At 32.9% G+C, this 26,012-nt stretch overlaps 2 protein-coding genes across 5 annotated transcripts in view; both read right to left on the bottom strand.

The window, feature by feature from the left end:
- The window catches only part of LOC141486776 (uncharacterized), a 69,815-nt gene that overhangs the window by 34,153 nt on the left and 9,650 nt on the right, over positions 1–26,012 (bottom strand). Inside the window, exon 1 of one of the 3 annotated variants that reach the window (XM_074185314.1) lies at positions 18,636–19,244. The exons of the other annotated variants lie outside the window; for them this stretch is intronic. Coding sequence (XP_074041415.1) covers positions 18,636–18,690 — 55 coding nt within the window. The 5' untranslated portion in view covers positions 18,691–19,244. Of the gene's footprint in view, positions 1–18,635; positions 19,245–26,012 lie in introns of those variants that run through there. 3 annotated transcript variants of the gene reach the window in all.
- LOC111508002 (uncharacterized) overlaps positions 9,453–26,012 on the bottom strand; it is a 69,050-nt gene continuing 52,490 nt past the window's right edge. The window contains exon 3 of one of the 2 annotated variants that reach the window (XR_012468033.1): positions 9,453–10,162. The gene's annotated coding sequence lies outside the window, so the exon portion shown is untranslated. The remainder of the gene's footprint in view (positions 10,163–26,012) is intronic. The other variant, XR_012468034.1, reaches the window with a different exon arrangement.

Here is a 26,012-nt window from a genome sequence, read left to right as displayed (position 1 = left end):
TATACCCATTTACGTTAATTTTGTTCTTCAATATCTTGTTCCATTCGGATAAGTTAACTATAAGTGATTTATAAGTTATTTATGAAGAATAATTGAGTCAGTCTTTTCGTAACATTTTTTTTTAAATAACTCCAGCTCATTTCCCTAATAATTCCATTGTTTCAATATTAATACTTTTGGTTATATTCCGAATGATGATTCATTATGCCGTGGATGTCTCCTATCATTCTTGAGAAGAAAATGTTCTAGAGAGTTTCGAAACAAGGGGCAGCATGTTTGAAAGAAGAAATAGTTGTAACTATTTGAAGGGTTCCATTTTATTTTCATTCACTCTTATATTATTATTTTCTCTCTTAGTCGATTATTAAAATTTACAATATGAAAGAATGAACATTGCATTGCTGCTGATACATGAATAAATTTGTAGTCAAAAGTGAAATCAACTACAGTTTCCCTAAATAGCGTTTTACAATCGAACTTGCTTTTATAGAAATAGATTGTGCAGGTATTTTATAAAAAACAATGTGAACTTTACTTTTAGTAATTTATGGTTTGCCAGACCCCGAAAATACGGAGAACGATGACCAGTTTATGTCAATACAGCATTGTATTCCATTATTCGTTTGTTTATTACTCGTCCTTGTCAATTAACATAAGAGTACGAATGAATTTTACATATCTGGTAATAAAAAATGCATTCATAAAATATTCTAATCCGAACAATGGCTACGATTTTTGTAAAAGGGCAATCAAAACATTTCAGTAAAAATAGAAATATTTCCTAGTAGCGAGTAGAATATCTTTCACACTTTTAATTTCATTATATTTCAGTTTTCCTTTAGTTTCACATTAAACAATGAATGAAATCAATTGTGAGACAATAGGTTAGGTTTGTTTGTCACTTAACTTCAACGTTCTTCAACAATAAGTTCTGTATGAAATTTATAATTAGATGAATAAATCTGGAAACAATTCCATGGATAGTTTGAATAGTAGAAACATATTTTGAGCCACTTGTTTTTCATCAGTAAGGAAGCAAAGTGCAAAAATGGATATGCCAATGTTTATTTATCGCCATGTTTTTTCTTTAAATTGACTTCTTCCTTTCCTGTCGCAATATGAATAGAAGCCATTTAAAACTCTAGAAACTTCAATCTTGGCTGAATCCTTAGTTTCCAGCTCGGTTTCTAGTTGATCTATCTATTGAAAAAGTGAGATAGCGAATAAACGATGAAACATTGACAAAAAATATGAAATGGTGACCTGAATCAGAACATGAATGAGGTACCTATAGGTTTCCAGAAAAAACACAATCTTTTAGATTTCATAGTACACAGAGAAAATGTGAAATACTTATCTTCAGTGACATCGAAACCAGTGAAAACCCAGTGAAGTTTTGTTTGGATCTATGTTTGTCCTAAAGAAAATATTGTGAATGTTTGAATTCTCTACTGAATTCCATCGCATTTCATTTGAGGAATCTCAGAAAAATATACTGAGTACAGCTATGCTACTCAAACTACACCATGCCCAGGGCTATAGTAGGATTTATCTTCAGCAGCGAAAATTGTTTTTATTGCCCAAAAAGAGTATTGAGAAATATAATGGTACCTACTCAAAAAGAGACAAAATGCATTCAAATATTTAGGGATCTTAACGCTACCCTTCGTGTTTATTATGGAAACGTGTCCATATGGTTTTAGAAATATCGAAAAGTTGACTGGATTTTTACCTTAAAGAATCAAGAACTGATGTGAAAATGACAATTCAGAAAGTGAACATTATCATTATAGCAAACTAGATTGAAGTTTGTACATGAATCAAGAGTAACTGTACATCTACTTCAATAAAACCTGTTCCTAACTGTATATATTGGTCATATGTGCTCTAAGAAAATTAAGATTTGTTTCCGTAAAATGAAAAGTTTTGAGAAAATATTTCTTGAGATGACAGGAAAACTTTTTTGGTCCAGAAAAAAAAATAAAAATGTAGTTGCCCCAAAGATTTTCATTTTACTTTTCCACAAATTGTACCAAACATTTCTATATCAATTATCAACTTAAATTTCAGTGTTCTGAAACGTGTTCGTATATGTTTGGCATATTATGATATTTTATTATCATTTCACCACCACTCACTTTTTTCTTATTGAGGCAGATGTTATCATCTTTATCTCAAGTGTCGCGATTAATTCGTCATCATTACAAAAGAAAATTTACTTTTTGACACTTTTACGGAATTTTCATATCACTAAATGATTACACCGCTGAAAGTAAGTATTTAATCAACTCAATAAATCCGATTTTATTATAAAGTAAATCCTTTTTCATGAAAGTTTAGCATTATTTAATCGGTTTGATGATGCTCAATGAAAATGGTGTTTACACAGGTTTTAACATTAGTTTTAGCAGTACCTATACTAGAAATCTTTCTCCTGTAAATGTTGTCTATTATCTCGATGTGTATCGTAATTTTAGATCGAACGAACTATTTATATTTCCAAATATATTAGCTTCATAAACTTTATTTCTGCTCAACATTGTCAAATACATTTTTGACAAACTGATAAAGATGTGAGATTATACATGAATCCAAATTAACTTATCCTGGATATGAAAACAGTCTTTCGCTCTTGAAAATTTTACAAAGTGCATACCTATGCTCTAAAGTGATGTTTTTGTAAAAACACTTTATTTTAATTTCCGTATTTTTCCTCCAAACTATCGTTTCGTTTTCGAATATCATTTTTATTGTGGTACTTTAAACTTAGAATTCACATCAGATTATTAAATTCCCTGCACAAATACCGAAACCGGTTCATTCAGATCGACTGAAGTTTTCCCAAATTGGAGTTTGTTAAAAAAAATCAAAAGATGATAAACAAAATAATAAGAACTTATAAAGTACGGAAAATATTGATACACTTAATGTATACAGTTGAAAGAGGTTTGAATTGCTAACTCAATTGGGGAGAACTTTTTGAAAATCTTATGAATATTTGAAAGATGGAATACGAACAGCTTTTACACGACTGATTTGAAGAAAGACTGATTTGCTATCGGTAAAACCTACAATGTCGGGTAAATTGGACAAAAGTTTCGTATTTTGAGGAACTAGAATAACCTCTTTCCAGAACGAGATTATCAGTTCAAAATGCGGTTTCATATTGACCAACAAATTTGTGCTGTGACGTCTCGTTTATTAGATTATATCATAAACTTTATTTTTAGATATGTATCCCTGTTTGTTTCATCGGTTTGTGTGGCCACTGTAACAACAAATTCAACTATAACTGATTAGAGTTTTTCTTTAGATGTTCATAATACACACACAGGGTGAATTTTTGAGTTGGTCCTATTTTTAACTAGCGCATATTTTCTATTTAGATATATTTATTATTTATTTTAGATTGAACAACGAAAAAAAATTAATATTGACAACTCTTCCAGGAGAAAATCTATGATAAAAGAGATGAATGTACTGCAAATACTATCCCATGAAATCGTACAAAATTGTTGCATAGCATTTCTAACATTGTGCTTCTTCAAATTTTCTCTGAATTTTTTTATCTACACTTGGGTTACAAATCTGTTAATTCGTTTAGATAATGGGAATTTTGAACTTTCACCATTCAGCAAGCAAAATTATCAACTACATTCAAATGTATTGTGCTTGGGAGAATTGGAATTCTTGACGTTATAAATAATAGTCTACATGACTCTCTCATTCGAACCTTGAATAAGTATTTAATTACTCGATTCAGTAAGGTAAACAACGAATGGAAAGTTAGCTTATTTACAGTAGGTACCAGCAATGGCATACCACAAGCGAGAGTCAATCAGAAACTCAGGAAGTGATAAACAAGCTCTTCGCAGTTTACTAGAAAAAACTAATACTACGTAACATACCATTCCATACCATGTTTATTGTTAACATTTCCTAAAATTTTCAACAATCCCTAAATTTTTATAAACATTCAGGATTCAATTTTCTTTCCTTATCATAAGTAAATGTACTAAGTTAAGATTGGAGATACACTCCAGTGAGTTTTTCATGGCTGATGGAAAATTTCTTTGTTCCATATCTTGTTTGGAGAGGTTCTATTTCAATTGTTAATTATAAACCGAAAATCCCGTATAAACTTCATCAGGTTAGCATATAGTTCTTGAATGAAGCTTTTTGAATAATGTTATGCACTAGTTCATGATAATTTTTTGATTTTGAGTTATTTAGATATTTTTGAAAATGATTATTAGTGACTTCGATTCCAATAAAGTGACTGAAATTATGTTCATGAAAAAGTATTTTTTGCAGCAATCAATGTTCAGAAAACACAATGTTTGGTTGAAGTTGTAGAACTTTCATTTGAAACCAGCGGAAGGAGTCAATCTGAAACACAACTTTTTTTTGGGGTCATCGGCATCGACTGGATTGGTCATTAGCTATTCGCAGTCCGTCAGCCATGTAACGTTGCAAAATCTTCCCAATTTCAATAGATGAATTAACCGATGAGCATCTTAAATCTCTTTTGATAATTGGTACAAGTAAAATTGATCCACAACTACAAAGTGTTGTCGGTGGAAAATCACAATTACATAAATCTCATTAGTGTTTTTGTTTTACTGTGATTCATTTCAATTATATGTTAGTTATTAATATGCTTAAACTTAGATACTTGAGTTTTCTTTGTCATCATTTCTGTCGTTAAGTTTTACCTTGCAAGTAAATAAAATCGAGTAATTATCATTCTGTGTTTTCTTCTTCAACTTATCACAGCAATGGTAACAACAATTAGGTAATCATTGGCTGTCGCGGGCTAGATTGATGACAGTAAATCATTGGCTGTCGCGGGCCGGATTGATGACACTGGCGGGCCGGATTTGGCCCGCGGGCAGTAGTTTGGAGACCCCTGTTCCAGATTATATAGGTTGCAAGTGATGTTCGCGTCTCCAATCAGACGGATGGCTCGTTTCTGAATGGATCCAACAACTTCAGGGTATATTTGAGGGCAGATCACCATACATGAGAACAATAATCCAAAGAAGGTCTGATCTGAGCTTTATAATGCATCGAAAGTTGCTAAGGTGTGTACAGTTTTCTGGTTAGGAACACTGTTCCAGCCTTCGTAATTCTAGCGATATAATTGTGCCAAGTGACATTTCTGTCCATTTCAACTCCCAACAAACTTATCGAAGCAGAAAGCGGTATTGTCTGTCCTGACATTATTATATCCGGTTCGGAGACATTTATCTTTTTGGGGAAAACCTGGGTTTTTGAGACATTGAATGGAACCTGGTTAGTTTCACCCCAATTCGAAATCACTTCTAGATCCTCATTGAGTAATGTAACCTCCTGCTGTCGGTGAAGATATGCATCCGCCGCCGATGTCCTGGAATCCAAATGGAATGACGAAACAAGTGTGCTGTTGTCAGCAAAGCAATATATTGGATTCTCGGTTTTTCCAATAAGTCTTTGATATACAATAGAAAGAGGGTTGGAGACAATATAGATCCCTGGGGAACACCAGCGTTGATGGTAAAAGTATTCGAGAGATAATAATCGACGACCACTTGCAGGGAGCGTTCTTTCAGGAAGCTGATGAGCCATACACAAAAATGATCTAACAAGCCATAGAATCGAAGTTTGGTCAGCAAACCCTTATGCCAAATACGATCAAAGGCCTTAGAAATATAAGGGCCACAGCTTTCAACCCTCCATGTTTCTCAATTGCGTTATTCCAATTATAGGTGAGATACGATAGAAGGTTGCCTGTTGATCTAACACTCTCGATCACTTCATCATTTTCAGTGTCACTATTTTTCGGGTTTGAAGGCCATCTATTTTTAGAATTTCTTCCTGACGTTTCGCTGGCTCGAGTGGCTGAGCAGCAGAAGTTTATACATCTTGAGTTAATCTCTGATATCAGAGATTAACTCAAGACGTCAGGAAGCAATTCAAAAAATCGACGGCTTTCAAACCGCGAAAGCCTCAACCAATTTACTTCATCATTTTATTCGCACATAAATATTAAATTTTGATGACACGGATATTGCAGTTCTTCGTTAGCAAATTATTCATATCTCACCATATACATACTGCGGTACGTATCTACAAATACTCTTGGTGCGCCAGTGTGTTAGTAACTTGAGTTGATTTATAGAATATAAGCCTACTTAAAGTGTTGAGTCATATGGAAATTTAGTGCGTTGGTTATCATTCCATCAAGCAACGTAGAGTTGCAACATGAACAGATTATAGCATCATTTGAATCATTTGATATATTCTTGTTGTTTTTCGAGTGTGCGTATTCCAAAAGCCATTTAATATTCGAGGGATCCTCTGAAAGTCAATGGCCTTGGTAAGGAAGTATTTGAAGGCTGCATACAAATCTGCTTGGAGGAGAACTTTTTTGAATTCAACAACTATTTGTACAGACATAACGAGGGCATGGCAATAAAAAACACACTGCCCTTCTTTGTAGCTCATTTGTTCGTGAGCAAATTTGAATTGGAAGCAAAAGAGGGATTAGATTACTTTCCACGGACTTGGATATCATATGTAGATGCATTTTTTTGATAAAAAGAAATATCAAGATTGCAAATTAAATTGAAAACAACGAGGAGTTACCATTCTTGGATGACTTAGTGATCAGAAATAACCAGGGTCTACAGTTTGATGTCTATGGTAATGACTTTAGGATGACTTCCTGACAGCTTTCACCCTTCCCACAACACAAAATGGCTGGACTGAAATTTCTTGTCCATGAGCTTGTTACGTTCCCCTTGAGTAGAGAAAGATACGATATTGGGAAAAATTTATTCAGTTTTATTACATAAGGACTTGAATGATTGTAAGGTATTCACTGGCGGTTGGACATAAAAATGCGTACTAATTCATTTACAATCTAATCGTAATGTTTTGGCGACGTTTGTCGCCATCTTCAGGGCTGCGATAAAAATTGATAATTAATGAACTTTAATTTGTTGTGCATATTCAGAAAAACTATCAATAATGTTGTTTTTCATTTGTACACAACCAAACTGTATATTTATGAGTATATTGTTTAAGTAAAATGAGATATTTTTTGTGGAAAATCTCTGAATATTGTAAAGTTGAACAAATATGAGATTTATGTACAATTGAAAACAATAAATTCGATGAAAACTACAGGACATCAACAATCAATATTTCGCATTAAAATATCCTCTGAAATATACAAACGGTTTGCTCTTGTACTCATAATGAATCGATATTCTTCATTCAGGTTCAAAGATTGAGCTGTAGGGGTTTCAGTTCGAATACTGAAAGGATATTTATGACCTAACAGCAAACCGTAAGGATATTTCAATGGGTATTTAAATGTGATTTTAATTCTTATTGTCCCGTAGTTTTCATCGAGTTTAAATTTTTTTATTTTGCACAGAAACCTCATATTTGTTCATTAAAAACTTACTCATATATTATACAGATTGAGTGAGTATAAATGAAGAACGACATCATCAATAGTTTTTCTGGAAATGTACAACAAATTATATTTTATTAGCATTATTTTATTATTGTATCCCTGAAGATGGCGGCAAACGTCACTGAAACGTTAGCAATCAAATTGTAAATTAATGACTACGTGTTTTTATGTCAAACTGCCAGTAAATACTTTGCAATCATCAGGAAAAATGTTATCAGGGACAAAGCTTGATGAAATTGGTATCCTTCCAATATAATGGATATATGGTCGGTCGGTAGCCAAGCGGTTCGGCGTGGGTGCTTTGTTCACACACTGCCGTGTTGGTCGGTGGTTCAAGCCCTAGTCTGAACGATCGATCTTCACTTGCTATCGTCCAACCCGTGTTAGGAATCACACGTTAAAAGGTAAGACCTCGTTAATCCTTAGCTCGCACAAGTTTCGACTTCTGAGGGTTGTCGTTCGTAAGGGTGCGACAGCTGGTTAACGGAAAAACAGATTTTAAACAGACATATTTTAAACAGATATTGATGAGGAAAGGGAACTTTTTAAAAACAGAGATAATTCAAAGATTTTTTGTTTTTCCGTACGAGCCAATATTCACAACAGAATTAGATCGCATTTTCAAAAAGTTGAACGTGAAGGTAACCTTCAAAACTAATCACAACAAACCCTAGAAACATGAGCTTATCGGTCAGACTGAACGAGCTCTTGAAACTCATCCAGTTCATATTTGATTTATGACAATAGAAAAGTCTGAAGTCACTCAACACATAAAGAGCAGCCATAGAGTGAATGTCTTAAATTGTTGAGATTGGTACATGACAGTACATATTGGGATGAAAGACTGAAAATAGCAAAGTGTTACATGAAAAATAAGCGACTAAGATCATATTCCAAACAGCACACTGTTTACCTTTGAATTGCTTTGTTAAAAATTGTCGGTATTATAGAGCAAAATTTTTAAAATAATGGGATTGTATGCATTTTAATCAGTTGAGCTTTGTGTAAGAAGGTTATATGTTGAGATTATCTCCGGAAAAAGGAAACGATAATATAATCTCCAAAAGTTTCTTTCGAAATCAAGTGAAACATCGATTTATGTTAATTTTAATCGGTTGAACATGTTTAATGCATCCAATTGCTGTGAAAAACTGCCTAACCTTCAATTGTTTCATCGTTCTTATGCAATGAAAGAAATAATCTCGCAAGTAATACTTTCTTCAGTCTTGAAACAAAATGTTCGTTTCAAGTATCAACTATGCATCTAACTTTCAAACGTCGTCAAGTTTTTTGAAATTTCGTATAATTATCATGCCAGACTTGTGTTGAATGGACTGATAAACATAAAACTTTTATTGCCACTGTTAATGCTGTTAAATTATGTTCAAATGATTCGAAAAGTCAACAGACCCACATGCTTATCCCAGACAGGCTGAAATTCCATCTTGTTATGAAGAAATGCAGATAATTATGACAAACACACCAAAAACTCTCTACAATGTGCAGGCATAGCTCTCGTCTCCCGCCGAGAGCAAAGAAAAAGTTTGTGCACCACATGCTGAACAAACATGTGAACAGTTTGAGTATTGTATATTTAAAAGAGTGAAAATATTATTGAAGTGAATTTGATTACATGAAGGGTATATACGTAATGTTCAACTAAAAATTATAGGAGATATTCATCTGTTGCTGTTGGTTAATTTGACTGGGTTTGATTGTGGAAAAGTTTGATTATATCAATTTGAATTTATCGCCTGATGTGAAACAAAATACATTTATAAACTGGATTTTTCTTCAATTGACAATACAATATCGCAAGTTGAATAATAGACAGCCATTTTATAATACCATGGACTGAGAAAGCCTACTGTCACATAATATTTCTATGATCACAAAGTCATTTGGAACTGAATGCCTCAAACTAAAAATTGGATATTTACAGTTTTTTCAACATGCATGCCATTCGGGTCTATTTAGTTAACATTGGGTGGTATTCATAAAAGTTTTAAAGAACTAAATCAACTTCAAAGAAAAATATATTTTTTTCGTTTTTCTCTTACAGTTTCAATACTATTACATACATACGTGCTGTTACAGGTTGAAATAACAATAGGCATTTCCTTTTTTTATTAAACGGTGTTATTTAGCTTGCCCCTTCTTTTTTTGTTTGGTTGACTGTTTGATTTGATATTCAGTACACACATTTAGGTTAGGTTAGGTCTAAAGTGAGTGGGTCTATTCGACCCTTCAGCTTCCTAACGAAGCCGATTAGTTTGTATGGTGAGTGTTCTTTCAGGTAAGATAGTAAGAGTACGGATCTGCCGAACTCTAAGAACCTGATTCGGTCCCCAGCGGGGCAGGCACAAAGTATATGCTCTGCTGTTTCATCATTTTCCAAACAGAAGCGACACACACTGTCTTTCGACAGTCCAAGTCTCTGCATATGATGATTCAAATGGATGTGACCAGTAAGAAGACCTGTTAGACATCGTAGTTCATCCCTGCTGTAGTCCAACAACTGTTTGATATCAAGCTTCGAAGGGTGGATAAACGCCTTGGAGTTAGCCAATCCTGGAAGATTTTGCCAGAAGTCCATAAATATTCTTGCCATCCAGGTGTTCAATGTTTGTTTGGCAAAGCCCAAAGTGATGTCAATGACAGATTCTGGTCCGATGAAGCCATCCAAGATGACCGCAGCTACAAAATGGCGGATTACAATTTTTTCACAACAACTTAAGAATAATAATAATAATAATAACAGTAATTTATTTCCTTAAGACAGTTACAAACCATACGGAAAAGTCACTTGTTTACATTTAAAATACAATAATACTAATACTTATACTATTACTAATACTAAAAAATTGATTTCACCGCAAATTGCCACGACAAATATTCATCCAATTTATAAAAACACTGTTCTGTCAAAAAGGATTTTAAATTATATTTGAATGATTGTTTTGTTATACAGTTCCTCACATTTGAAGAAAGAGAATTGTATATTTTAGGAGTCATATGACTGGGAGATTGGTGGGTTATTTTGAATTTTCCGAATGGAATTGAAAAATAATTCTTTTGTCTTGTATTGAAACTATGATTTTGTTTGTTCCTCACATAAATTTCATCATTATTGTCGAATACTAGCATACTCAACTCTGATATGACTAGACATGGTAATGTTAATATTTTCAGTCTTTTGAATACATCTCTGCAGAAATCAGTCTGTGAAAACCTCGCCATTGATCGTAAAATTCGTTTTTGTGCTAGGGTAGATAAACCCCAAAATATCACACCGTATCGTAGCCTACGTAATGACAACTCATTACATTTTTTTTTGGATATGGTGAAACCTCAGTGCTTGCGTTTTCGAAGTATTTAAAAACAAGTAATTTGCTGAAAACCATTCATTCAAAGAAGTCAACACTTCATTGCATTTATCATGCAAGGAAGGATCAATTTTTTCAGATATAATTAACGACGTATCATCAGCGTACATGGTGAAGGATGTAGGTGCAGAAAGTTTATTCAAATCATTAATATAATAAAGGAACAGAATTGGCCCCAATATAGACCCCTGAGGGGCACCAATGTCTGTTTCAGTTTGTTGTGAGAAATGAGTGTTGATGGCTACATATCTTAATATGGGTATCAAATGACAGGGTTTGACTAGTACTATGTACTATAGTGAAAATGATGCAAACTCAAGATGGCTGCAGCTACAAAATGGCGGATTACATATTACCTTGTAATACTGAGGCACTACATGAACTAAACAGAAAGAGAAGAATCGAGTAACAAAATTAGAAACTAAAAACTTGAAAATAAAATAAGTATAAAAAAGTTCAATGTTAAACGGTTTTATTGAAAAAAAATATATAAAAATGATGTAGATAATGTACTAGAAACTAAAAAATGATTCGAAAGGTCCTAGGTAGCAGTCATCACACCACTCCCCTCATCAATCTACGGTATTGATCAGATAAAAAAATAATAAAATCGTTGGGCGTAATATTTACATATTTACTCAGGTTACGCTACACTCAAAGATTTTATTATTTTTTATCTGATCAATACCGAAAATTGCTGAGGAGAGTGGTGTGATGACTGCTACCTAGGACCTTCCGAATTATTTATATTCATAAAGTTAAAAAAATGCATACTTGCAAGGAACTTCTTCAGATACAATTACAGGTACATCTAAGTTCTGAATGACGTATCTGAATGTGTTGTGAGTGATAGCCGTGCTTTCACGGCTCACACTCACATTTATTTTTCCCTCACTGAGTGGATATTCAGTTGTGTAACAGATTAGATCAAAAGTTCGTTAGGGAATGTACATTTTCATACGTATTCCAAAAACACTTTATTGTGAGATTTTCACTAAATTGTTTTACAAAAACGCAACACGTGTTTCGCCATACAATGGCTTCATCTGGCGTGTCTTTCAACTAATTCTACACATTCAATACTAAATATATATATAGTTTATGGAGTACCTGAAATCAAAGTACCTGTAAACGAAGTACCTGAATTTTAAGTAGCTAATATTTTACCTGAGTTTCTAACAAATTAAATTACCTGCACTTATGTTCCATTTTCACATTTGAAAAAATATATTCAGTAACGGAGAGTTATTGAGTTCTAATTGATCATTCAGTAAATTACCCGAATTCCTGAATCTATTGATTTCTAAACATTCTAGATGATTAAGTTTCAAACTCTTCTCTTCTAAATGTAACACCTCGTACTCATGATTGAACTCGTGTCCTTCTGCTAAAAGATGGTTTGCAAATGTGGAATTGGTCTTTCTATTTACAAAACTACTCCTATGTTCTTTAATTCGTTGGAAAAATGTTCTTCCTGTTTGCCCAATATACAGTTTTGGACAGGAGCCACAAGTCAGCTTATATACTCCTGATCTATCCGACACCAAAGTTTTGTCCTTATTGTTTTTAATAAATTTACTTAGGTTATTATTCGTTCTATAAGCTACGTTTACGCCTTCTTTCTTCAAAAAACGGGCAATATTCCTGTTTGGTTCCCCCACATATGTCAATGTCTTATAACTCACGTTATCGCATCTTGAATATGGGTAGACCAGATCCATGGCTTGCTTTTGTCGTTTTTTGGAAAGAATGGAGCTTACAATATCTACCTTATAACCATTATTAATCGCGATTTGTTTGATCAAATTCAGCTCTTTCTGGAAATCCCTATCAGACAGTGGAATATTCAATAATCTGTGAATCATACTATTGAATGCAGCAACTTTATGCTGGTACGGGTGTGTGGAGGAATTATGTATGATAATGTCCGTGTACGATGGTTTGTGGAAAATTGCAAACTCATGTTTATTGTTATTTTTCGCAATGGTTAAGTCCAGGTAATTTATTGAATTATTTACCTACTTCTACTTGCACCAATTCAGTACAACACAATAACTAGAAAAAAATGTTAAAATAATGCAGTACAAAGGGACCGCACAAAAAATTGTTTTACTAGAAAACATGCATACATAATATATTCACCAAGCTATTTTATTTATCTGAGTTGAAAATGTATTTTTCAGACAATGAATGAATATTCATTCTAGCACTATTTTACATATCCATCACATAGGTAATATATAAATAAATTAGGTAATATATAAATAAATATGTGCTTATTATTCTTGGAAGTTAAACTTCAAAAATATAATACAGGCAGTCTAACGAAATATTAAAAAAAAGAATTTCGTTAATAGGACTTATATGAAAAACTAAAAATCATTTTGTTTAAATAATTTTGAGGGAAACATTTTTTCAATTAATGTAATTTATGATTTTGTTATTATGTGTTTCAGTTCGAAAGACAAATTTTCACCTATGAACTGTTGATTATATGCATTACAATACAATAAGGGTCAATTTTTTTGCCTTTGATTACGGAGCGATGGTGGATAATGTTGTCATCGTTGTCTTCATCTTTTTTGGCGCTTCTTCAGCTGTTGGGATCGCCTGAAGTTTTTGAAACGTTAAGTAGCTCGACTCAGATGACATTCCATTAGAAAAAGTTAATATATTTCCAATATTGACCGTTTAATGGCAGTTTCTGGTAGTTTTACTAGATGGGCTATCCATCCATCAAAACTCTCAGTTTCAATAAACCATTATTATTCTATTGATCATTATCCTGAAGATCCGTTTGGCACAAGCCAGTGGTGGATTAACTCGCGATTGTTGTAATGTTACGATGAGTGAAAGTCAACATCGACATAGTGATACGTGAATACAATGGCTGTAAATAATAATGTGACCATTGATAATTTATATTTTAATCCATGGCATATGGTGATGATATACGCATGTTTTTTTTTATGCAAAAATGTAAAATAATCAATTTTTGAGCAGCAAGCCAAATCATACTATTAACACCTAGTGTCGATCTTGAATAAAAAACTTATTTTCAATATCATTCGAAGATGTTCATTGTTCGAAATATTATTCATGCCTTTCGCAGGTTTTAAATATTTACCGAAATGACGCAGGTCTCAAAAAAAATATTGTTTCAAAGTTATCTATTTGAAAAAATCTTGCCTAGCAATATGAGATTATATACTTCCCAACGTTTCCTCTTGACCTATATGAACTCAAAATATCTATTTAGATGAATCAATTATAATCTTTCTCCAAAAGTTCAACGATTTACGATATTACATATCTCACAGCAAACACACTTGAAGGAAAATCTAATCTAATTCGTTCTGTCATTTTGAACATACTGAATGATAATTATTTTGAAAACATACAACAAGAATTTCAAGTAATTATGAGCAAACCTGAAAAATTACTGGAAATTTATACTTAAATGTGTTGCCTAAAAAAACGTTCATGAATTGAATTTTTAGGAATGGAACATAACTGTGAAACGTTGTTTCTATTATGCCGACTGTTTCAATAATTTACTAATTATCGTAACCCAACTGGCGAGATGCGTATGATATTATTTCATATTTCTGATTTCAGAGGATTCAAAAGGAGAATTCTGAGTTTTTGTTTTAGGGGTATACAGGGTGTTTTAAATTCGATCCTCACCATTGGGATCTCGGAAACTATGAGAATATGGTTAAATTGGCGCAAAGTTGCGCATTTACCTGACTAAAAGTATGCCGTTGAAAAAGTTCTGAAATTTCGAGTATATCCGATATCCAGAGAAAACAGAAATTTCTAAAAATGGTTTTAATTTTTTTTTCCAAAATAAATTGCACTTTCACATTGCCAGTTTTTTCCTGCTACATAATGGTGTCTTCAGATTTGCTATCTGACGTTTCGTCTTTCGGCCACCATCATCAACTTATTTTTTTCTTACAGGCGCTACAATGGAATCTTTCTGTTTTGAATGCCAGATTTTACCTTTTCAATGATGTATCATAAGTTATCATTCTTTCAATTTCAATTTGTTTGTTTGTTTTGTTTTTGCAACCACATCAAACTATGTTCAAGTTATTGTATCAAAATATCATTGTGTTTGGTTCATTTGAAAAGCCGAGAAAAAAATACGGAGACAAAATGGACCACGAAACTAAAGAAAATTTGATAAATGTGGTATGTATGAGGTAAGTTAGTCATTGTGCCCTTTTCAAAAAAAACAATAATTTGCAGATAAACATGAACCCGGGGAAATCTACACGTCATATTTCCTTCGAAATGCTTGGAAACATCTCAAAAAAAGCGGTTTAAAATGTTACAAAATACACATATCTCAATAAAAAATTGCATCCAGGTGATCGCGAAAGGCAATTAGCATTTTGTAATTGGCTAATACGAAGACCTGATTTTCCTGTTTTCCTGGAAAATGAAATTTGGACAGATAAAAGCACTTTTACGAATTGTGGGATATTCAACCGAAATAACGAACACATTTGGAGCAAAAAAAAAACGATTTACTATTAAGAAAGATAGAATTTTGGGTCCTTTGACGGAATTCTGAATGGAGAAACGTATCAGCAGTTTTTAATGTCGATTTTCGAAGACTATTTGGATGATCTACCTTTGGCTAACTATAAGAACATCTTGATTCAACATGATGGTGCTCCACCGCACACTACCAGATAAATATCTAATTACCTGACTGAAAGTTTTGGTGATAAATGGATAGGAAATAATGGGCCAGTGAGGTGACGACCAAGGTCTCCAGAATTAAGTGTTATGGATACATTCTTAGAGTTTATGGTCAGAGGAAATATCAAAATATTGAGGACCTTCAACACAGCATTGTTAGAGAGTTCGGAAGATTGAAGAGGAGAGAAATTAATTGTGTGAACGAATCAAACTCGATGATATTTTGATCCAATAACTTGAACATAGTTCGATGTGGTTGTCGTCTATCGTGATGAAAGTTTAAATACATTTTCGGTGTCCTAACACTGTTTCTATCGTATTTGTGATAAATTTGTTTCGTATCTATTATTTCTTCATACGTGAAAGCCATTTTTAGCCAAAAATTCAATGACTTGTACAATAACAAAATGTCATTGCGTGTAACAAATTGAAAGTCAAATTTAGGAACATCAAAGTCAAAACCTATTGTGATAAGAATTTTTTTTTTCAATATCTCCAATTTTTCGAAAAAGAATGATAACTTATGATACATGATTGAAAAGGTAAAATCTGTTTCTATTTAAAACAGAAAGAATCCAATCTAGCGCCCATAAGAAAAAATAAAGTTGATGATGGTGGTCGGAAGACGAAATAGAGCCGTATACTCGTAATTTCAGAACGTTCTCAACGGCATATTGTTATTCAGGTAAATGCGCACTTTGCCCTAATTCAACCATCTTCGTATCTCTCATAGTTTCCGAGATCCCAATGGTTAATATCGAATTTGAAACACCCTGTATTTTACTCAATTTTTCGTTGGAATAGAAGTGTCAAGAGTTTATTTTGTAAAAAATGAGATGAGGAAATATGAGATGGATCACTGTAGAAATTTTCGAAAAAGGGCAACTTCAAAATTTAGAACAGTAAACTTTAAACTTCAAAAACTTCAAAGTCATTCTCTCTTCGTTTACATTCTTCTTGTACAGCTGTTGACACATTTCAAAAAATTACTGAACTCATCCATTTCAAAGACTAAACACAGTTGAATGACGATTATTCTGCATTATTAATCCATGCTCTGACCAGATCATCTTTTGAGAAATATATGTACGAGTATGTCATCCCTCTTTCTGTTTATTCAGGCATTTTGAAAATGATTCGATGATAAGTTCTACGAAATATTTATATGCTCAGTAGCAAATCGAAAAATGATATTTATCCACCTGTTACATTGTATGGGATATCTGTAAAAATTAAACAATAATTTGCATTTTTCACAGTAAAAATAAAAATCTCAGAGTGAAGAACATTATATCGATTTAAAGAAATCTTCCTCTCCTATAATCATGAAGAAATATTTTTATAAACTGAGAAATATATTCTCTCAAGTTGAATTTGAATCATTAATTCAAATGGACTGAATAAACGCTTCTTTCAAGTAAAAGCAATATTCCACCAAGATTGTGCATACATTTCAACAGAAATCATCACATTAGCTCAAGAGAAGTAAGTATGCATTCTTTAGTGTGAGCAAAATTAATCCCGAAGCAAAACTTTTTTGGGTTTTGAAAGAATGATATGTTAACTTGGAGCACTATTTGAATATCTCCGTAGGAGAAATTAATTGTTTTCCTGTGAGAAAATCATTTTTCATTCAAACGCTTTTATTTGTATAAATCAAATAAACTCATTTACTTCATCAAAGATGAACTTATGCTTCTGTTTATAAACTGTCCTTCTCATACGAATGTATTTAGTTACTTGAATCCAAAGTATCTCATCTGTAATATGAACAGCTAGAAGTGGTACGGAAAGAAATTGAATTATACATTATATATTATGATTGGTTCATTTGAAGCAATTGCAAATCATAAATATTATCCTGAAAAAGCATATGATAAAAAACAAAACGTAATAGAAAACTAAATTTACTTTGCTAATATTTGCTTAAATCTCATATTCCAACCGCACACTATTGAGAGGTCATACAGTTATAGAAATAACATAAATAAATATTCAATCCGAAAACATATATAAAAAAAGTGATAATTGTTCGTATGCGGACAACCCAATTGTTGCCCGCAAACGAACGATAATCTTCAAAATTTTAAACTTGTCTGAGGTCTTAGTGTTTAACATACGATTCCTAGCAAGTTAAATGGTGCTTAAACATTCCTTGATCAGAAATAAATAATGAATTCAAAAGACGTACCTCAAATCCCTTTGAAGTGGGCAGAAAGCGTTACAGAAAAATTGCCTTTCAAAATAATCATTTTGGAACCGTTATAGGTATTCAAAATGCTGTGTGAGTATTATTAGAAAATCAATGGAAAATGTAAAATGTTTCATTTAAAAAATTTAACTCATGATCATACAAACATACTTAAAGGTATGTGATTCGCTATTTAAATAAAAACATTCACTGTTTTCACGTTTTGGAATTCTGATTTCTCCTCTAGTGAGTTTGGTAATATTTCTACCTATTTCTTACATTCCTAAAGGAAATATATTAAATAACTTCAAGCTGAGTAGGGTATATTCAATTTGTTTCCAATGAATAACATAAAAAAAAGTATTTACAGAAAGCAAAGACATTTCGGAATTCAACAAACATTTACATGTTGAAATCAGAAAGTGGCTGTCATATGTAGGTGCTTTTTACACCTACTGGTGCCTATTTTGGTATTTTTTTATTATAATTCATTGTCGAAACTATAAGTACCTCTCTCGTTCAATCAAAAATGAATTCGGTCTAAGAGAAAATTAAATTTTATTTAGGGAAAATGCACTTATTTAAAACAAGATAAAATATATGTTGAAAACAAGAGATAGGCGAATTTGAATCAACGTGGAGGATTTTTCAGTTTAAATTAATATACACTTGCAGATCTCGGCAAATGTAATAATGCATGTGTGAAAAATTACGAAGCATTGATATAATTTTCGCAAAATGAGGGCAAAATTAAGAGTTGCTGTCAAAGTTTACCACTTTCTCTTAGGTACTAGTATACAACGCAGTACTTACTGATATAGCGGAGTTCCTTTCTTAAGTAACCCCAAACACCTCAATTTTATCCGATTATAATACTTACCCATGAAAATATCTTCCAACTGTGTAAGACCCCAGTCTTGTAAAATCTGTTTCATTATGGTAGATACAAAATAATCCGAAAAGAATTGCACTACCTACAGACTCCTTAAAATCACAACACACCAACGTCACTTTCCAACACATACTGGTGCGTACCGAACACTGCTCTACATTATTAGTTTCTCATAATACTGAATTTAAATTTTTTCAATAATATCTATGAAGGGTACAGTTTTGAGTTCAAACAAACAATATGTTTTCAGATCAAGTTGATATTGCTCTCCATTTGAAACAGTTTATTTTTCTCTTTACATATCTGGTAGATTTTGAGATGATATTATATTTCCTTGATTCAAAATAGTTCATCTTTGCTATAATATAATCAAACGAATTATGTCGTTGAAAGGCCAAGAAATTTGATTTCTTCATCAAAAAAAGTGTGATTCTCTTATGGAACATGGCGCTGTTGGCATGAAGTAATAGTTTCTCCAATAGAAACAAAAATTTCAAAGTAACCTATGATCTTTTTTAAAAGAAATACTTTTCACTCTGTTCTTAGGAACAAATAAATACAATCGATTTTTGTTTCAATACGGTCACTTTAACCAACTTCATGCTGTCTATATTTACTACACAGGTGATTTGTGACAAATAATAGTTAGACGTATTCCAACAAGAACTAATTGATAGTGGAACTGAAAAAATGATTTCTCTCTAATATTCATGAAAATGGAAAATTACAAGGTTGAATAAATAAACACCCTCATTCATTCGGTGATTTGGAGGCCTGGTTTAATGTTCTATGATGCGGTGACTTTTAGGTCGACAAAATTAATCGACTAGCAGAGTTCACCATTCTTTATTATCCAGATTACAGAAGAAGAAGAGTGACGTTTTGACAACGGGGCCGGTTTGGTAGCAACTTCAAAATGATATTTATGAACTAAATAACAATAATATAGTCATCCACCGAGAATACCACCAGGTATCAAATGAAGTGAACAAGAAAAGTGAACAAAATGAAAAACCTCCTCAATCATATCTTAGCCAGCAAACCTGAATAGCTTACCAACAGATACAAGGCCATCCCATCATTTTATGACAGTAAACGTGGGTCATGTATGATCATCAATTAGATGCAGCAAACAGAAGGATAAATAACTACTGCTCATGTCCTAGCACTGCAGGGTCGGGCATTGGAATACTTCATAATGTTCCAGATAGTAGATAAAATTGTTATCAATGGATCGATGAACCCTTGGAAATACCCTTCAGATGAAAATACTTGAAGCAAGTGCACAAAAGTTTACTCCAGAGCAGATATCGAAAACTGTAGAAGTTTTCGCAGAAGTATATGGCAAATATCTGGCATATTCCCAATCCCTATAAGAATTTGTTGAGCAGATTGCGGACATATTTCCACACTTGGCGAAGCTGAACCGCTCAGACAGAGGCCATCCATTCGCTAAACAGAAACAGGTAGGCGACATGATCAGTCAGCAAGTCCGTGGTCATCTCCGGTGGTGCTTGTTATAGGTGGATCAACCCACCTCTGTGTATACCATAGCCGGATAAATAATGTCCCACGATTGACAACACCCTCACTACACTTACCAGATCGACTTTAGGGTCTCACCAAAACAAAAATGATGTCTCTCGACGCGCGTTTGACTAGACAAGACAAAAAATTACTAAAAGTGTTTCAGTACCAAGTTAGCACCATCAGAAGATGACTAAAATAGTTTCTCCTCCATCTCCGCCATCTCCTGATGGTGATAACGTGTCTAGAGAAACGCGCGTCGATATACAGCATTTTTGTTCCGGTGGGAAAAAAATATTTTCAATAGGAATCAAACGTTAGGAATCACACGTTAAAAGGTAGGACCTCGTTAGTCCTTAGCTCGCACAAGTTTCTCAACTCCTGAGAGTTTTCGTTCGTATGGAGGCGGCAGCTGATTACCGGAAAAACAGATTTTTTTAAATAGGTTGATTTACGACTCTCATTCATATCTATAAAAAATACATCGAATGAACATATAACGTAAAAACATCACATTATTGGTGCCCACATTTTTATCCCAAAAAAAATCACTAATACCCTCAGTGTCTCTTCATTGTAAGTAGCTCAATTGCTCTCCAGAAAACAATGTAAACTTTCGATATATCCCAAACTCGTTTCTCATTTCTGTTTGAGGTTATGTTATATGCAATTTTTTTACGGAAAAGGTAAGAATCAACTGAACTCAATATCTTATGCCAATTTAACTTGTAGTTACACTTCAGTGTACATATAATTTTGATTTGATGGTTGTTATTTAATTGCGCCTCCACATTACCGTTATCATTCATTTTCCTTCGACTCTTCTGTTCTTAATATAATAATCAAACCGTAGGTAAATCAACTATGCACTATTGACAAATATTATAGATTTTGACGTCACATTCGAATTAGACCAACAGCGTTGCGTTTGAACTACTTTAACTTTATCACTTATTTTTGGCAATATTATTAATGTTTTCAAAGATGACTTGACTCATTAATTGACACACATATTCTGTATGAAATAAAGTTTATTAAAAATATAATAATTGACCATAATTTCAATATCACGCGTATTCGCTATTGCTGTCAAAGTGTCTAAGTGGAAAATTTGCCCATAAATATCCATTCCATCTGAACTATATTAGAAGGGACCTGAACAAGTCAAGGTTTCTCACTGAATAGATGACTTCTGGCAAACATCATCATTCTTATTCTATAGGAGCAGAAGTCAGCTGTACATCTTATTTTGAAGTTTTGATTTGGGGTTTTATGTTTTATGGGGTTATCAAGTTATTTTTGAAATGTTCACTATTTCTTTGAATAACCGTATGATAGAAGACAAAAGTTTGAACTACGCTGTGTATTTAGATATCCCCCATAATGGAATCAATATCTCCCGAGCCCATGGAATTTTAGATGTCTTCTGAAAATATCAAGAAAATCATGAGAAGTTTTCATCAAGAACATGCTCTTAATCTTCAAACATCATACCAGACAAAGACCTTCACACGCCACTGGAATCCAATACATTTTTATTTTCAGATTCGTAGAAGGTTAAGACTCTCAAAAAGCCAACTAGAATACGTTAACATGACGTCAGCCAAAGACGTCACGAAAGTATCACGCAAATACAATGAAAATAAACCTCGTATTCTGCTTGATTAGAGCTAAACATTTTATATTATACGAAATTTGACGAGAATGTGTACGTTATTTGGATGATTCATTTGTGGCACCAATGTAGCTTGCTTCCTGTTTGTGATGCAATGAAAAACATTGAACATTTAATTATGATAATGTCAGGTATAATGTAGATTTCCTTGGAGGATATACATATGTATTTTGATTAGGCATTCATCTATGCAATGGCCTCTAGCCTGAGGAAAGTTGATAGTTTAACAATACATACGGTCGATTGTGTTTAAAAACCACACTCAATGGGTATATTGAATTCAAGAAATTACCACTGAAATGAATAGCACTGCTAGGATATTATTCATACATGACGAATGTCATTATTATCGACAGATGATTTTATTTGAAATCCATAGTACAATTACAGCTTGAATCGATGCTCAAGTCCCGGTTCAACTATGAAAATGTAACAATAACGGTTAGGATCCATCTACTCACAGCGAAACATCACCAAATGTATGACTTTCGGTGAATATGGGACCAACCAGTATTGTTATCGATTTATATTAATGACATCAATCATTGTTTCAACCATTGCAAATGTTTATTGAATGCTGATGATTTGAAGCTATTAACAGGTATAAATAAATCGGAGATTGACCGAAAGTACAACATGATTTGAATAACTTGGTAGATAACTGTGAAAAAATTGTGTGCATATAAATTTTGAGAAAATGTATGTCAAAAATATTAACTTGTTCTTTGTTTGAATCTGTTTAAAATCTGTTTTTCCATTAACCAGGTGTCGCACCCCTACGAACGGCAATCCTCAGATGTCGAACCTTGTGCGAGCTAGGGACTAACAAGGTCTTACTTTTCAACGTGTGATTCCTAACACGGGTTGGACGATAGAAAGTGAAAATCGATCGTTCAGTCTGGGGCTTGAACCAGCGATCAACACCGCGGTCGATTTGAGTGAGTGAACAAAGCACCCACGTCGAACCGATCGGCTACTGCCGACCTCAGTTATATAATAAAAATAATTCATTCTCCTCCTGTTTCACATTTTTGTACATAGATATGACACAGTGCAGAATATAAGCGGGGAAGGGGAATAAATGGGCAAACCTACAGAAGATCAAGTCTGTGCGTGGGGAATTAGACGGGAAGGTACAATTGAATCTGAAGTTTATAATGATAATATAACATTGTAGGTACATATAAAGAATATAAAATATCTAAATAAACAATACCTAAGTCCATAGTTGATAAAAGTAATATGTCTATAACATAACATTATTTTGTGATATTGATGACTTATTTATTTTGTGGAAATTCATCTTCAATTAGATATAGGAATAAAATACTTTGTATTACCTTGGTGGTATTAATATCAATACATTAAGTAAGTGAAGTATTTTATTCCTATATCTAATATAACATTATTTATTTGAAGAATAAACATTTAACTAGATAATACATAACATTAAAATGAACAGTTCAAAAATAACTTTACAAAACGCTAAAAAGTGCGAACTCGTTTCCTCCTTTTCACAAAAGAGGATGTATGCATCTCCATTCACAAGCGATTTTGGTGACACTTGTGAATCATTGTATTCGTTCCACGTGCCATTATAAGTATGTCTGCAGAATGCTGTATAATATCCGCTGTAGGTAGACCCACTGTGATTCGAAAGTGTATATAGATTATAGCGACAAGGGGTCACATTATCTGCTGCATAATTATTCATAACTAATCCATCTGGAGGAAATTCGATGGCAACATTTAACTTGCCTCTAAATCTTCTAAATCTTTCTGTTAGAGAAAATCTTTTGAAATGAATAACTAAAATATGGGGAAACTTATGGATCGATAGATAGTATAATAAAAACGCATGTTTTGGCATTTTTGCCATCTTCAGATCCTGAAATATTAATAAATTACAAATTGTTAGTAATAACACTACGCTATCATAGTCGGTGCGGGAATAAAATTCATAAAGTTGAGTTATCGTACAGAGACGATAAAAATTAAATGAAAAAACAGAAAAAATATAAAATAATACATTCGTTTGCTCACATACAAGACAAGTAGAAAAGAAATACATTGCAAATAAATATCGTACAATCCACGGAAGCAACATATATTACTTGTGGGTGGTGTAATGAATAAGGAATATATAAACACATATGCATATATAAATATACCTATACACACATACATATATACAGATATACATATCAACACATATATCAAAAGCCTGATCTAAAATGTATTCAATGTACAGAATAAAATTATTGGAGAATAAAACAAAACAAAGTGATGTGATAATATCTAAATTATATATAAACAAACTGTGGTGGAATAAAATAAAATTAAATGCAGTGCACAATGAATACATGCAGTTTCATCAATGAGGTTTGAAAAGTTTGATGCAAAAACTTTGTATTGACATTGAATGAGGGATGTTAGGCTATTATTAACAGAAATATGATATTTTTAACATGCTTTTATTGGCTTCACCTGTATGTATGTATGTTTGTTTGTAACTCTCAAGGTCGTGATCTGTATTTGACGGAAATATCGATATTATTGCTTGACCTATTCGCGGACAGATGGCGCTATACGTAACCTCCTTGCTATATCGATATTATTGCTTGATCTATTCGCGGGCAGATGGCGCTATACGTAACCTCCTTGATATATCGACATCATTGCTTGATCTATTCGCGGGCAGATGGCGTTGTACGTAACTTCCTTGATATAATTCGTACTCACTTTAATTCTTCATATGAAAGTATTTTTTTATTTATTTTTATCAACGCGCGCCTGCTGCGTTTTTTGTAACCCTCCTTTGCGCGCCTGCTGCCTTGGGCTTGGTAGCTGATTTTCAGGCTCCCTCTCCTCCGGAATCGGAAAATATCAATGGTCATTTTTCTAAACAATATACGGCTGATTGATCCCAAAGTTTAGATAAAATAAATATAGTTTAAAGAAACAAAAAACACGTTTTTATAGCATACGAAACTAAAAAATGAAAACTAAATATAGCTTAAAAACTAAAAAACACGCCTTTAAAGAACATCGAACTGAAAAGTAAAAGATATTTTTTCAAACAAGCTTAAAACAATGACGAACAAAAAATACTAGTATTATTGTGAAAAAAGCGTGCGAGCGCTTTGTGTCATATTTTTTCTATATCAAGCGCCCGTCGCTTTTTTTCACAATAATACTATTATTTTTCGTTCGTTATTGTTTTAAGCTTATTAAAAAAAATATTTTTGAAGTTTTAGTTCGATGTTCTTTGAAAGCGTGTTTTTTAGTTTTTTAAACTTAATTTTTTAGAAACATTTCCAGTGTTATTCGTTTCTGATTATCAACTTGAGAAGCTAAAACCGAGAAAGGTATTGCTTATTTGCATAATGACACAGAAGACATTATTCGTATGCAATATTCTCACAAACACCAATATAAAGCTTGGAACATAAAAAAAATGCATTCTCCCAATATAATATTCATTTTTTCGATATAACAATAACTTTTCTCAAAAATATTTCCAACATTCTCATTTCACAAGCAGTAATTATATTGAAGGATGAGAACGAAAACAAAATGAAAACATCATTAAAAGATATTTTCATGGTAATTCCACAATTTTATTAAAGAACCTCACAACCAAATGCTAGTTTTCTTCGATGTCGTTGGGTTGTCGTTCGTAAGGGTGCGACAGCTGGTTAACGGATAAACGGAAAACAGACAGATTTACTAATATTCCCACCGAATTTGTTCCAAACTGCATTAAAAAACAATAGTCAGAAATATCAGAGTATACGCTCCTTGATCTTGAAAATAGAAGGTGTGAGATTTTGTCTGAATCCGACTTATTTCACATACAACAATACCTGCTATAACCAGGTTTTCGGTACAGCTATGGGATCGCCTATCTCCTCAACCATTGCAAAGTTAGTAATGGAGGAACTCGAGATTCAATTGATTTCCACTCTCATCCACACTCATCAAGATTTCAACTCCGTTCTTCCTCGCACACAATTCACAATTGAAAAATAAAATAATAACCACATACTTTTTCTGGATATAAACCTGAAATACAATGAGAATTGAGACTTATTGGTTAAAAAAGAAGATTTGGTCACAACGCTGTACAAAATTCAAATCGAATGCAACAAACTTGTTATGAA

Source organism: Leptinotarsa decemlineata, unplaced genomic scaffold (genome assembly GCF_025532065.1).
Source record: "Leptinotarsa decemlineata unplaced genomic scaffold, Ldec_3_MD MMD2_tig00026369_RagTag_RagTag, whole genome shotgun sequence".
Taxonomy (NCBI): Eukaryota; Metazoa; Arthropoda; class Insecta; order Coleoptera; family Chrysomelidae; genus Leptinotarsa; species Leptinotarsa decemlineata.
This window is presented reverse-complemented; position numbering and strand designations above follow the sequence as displayed.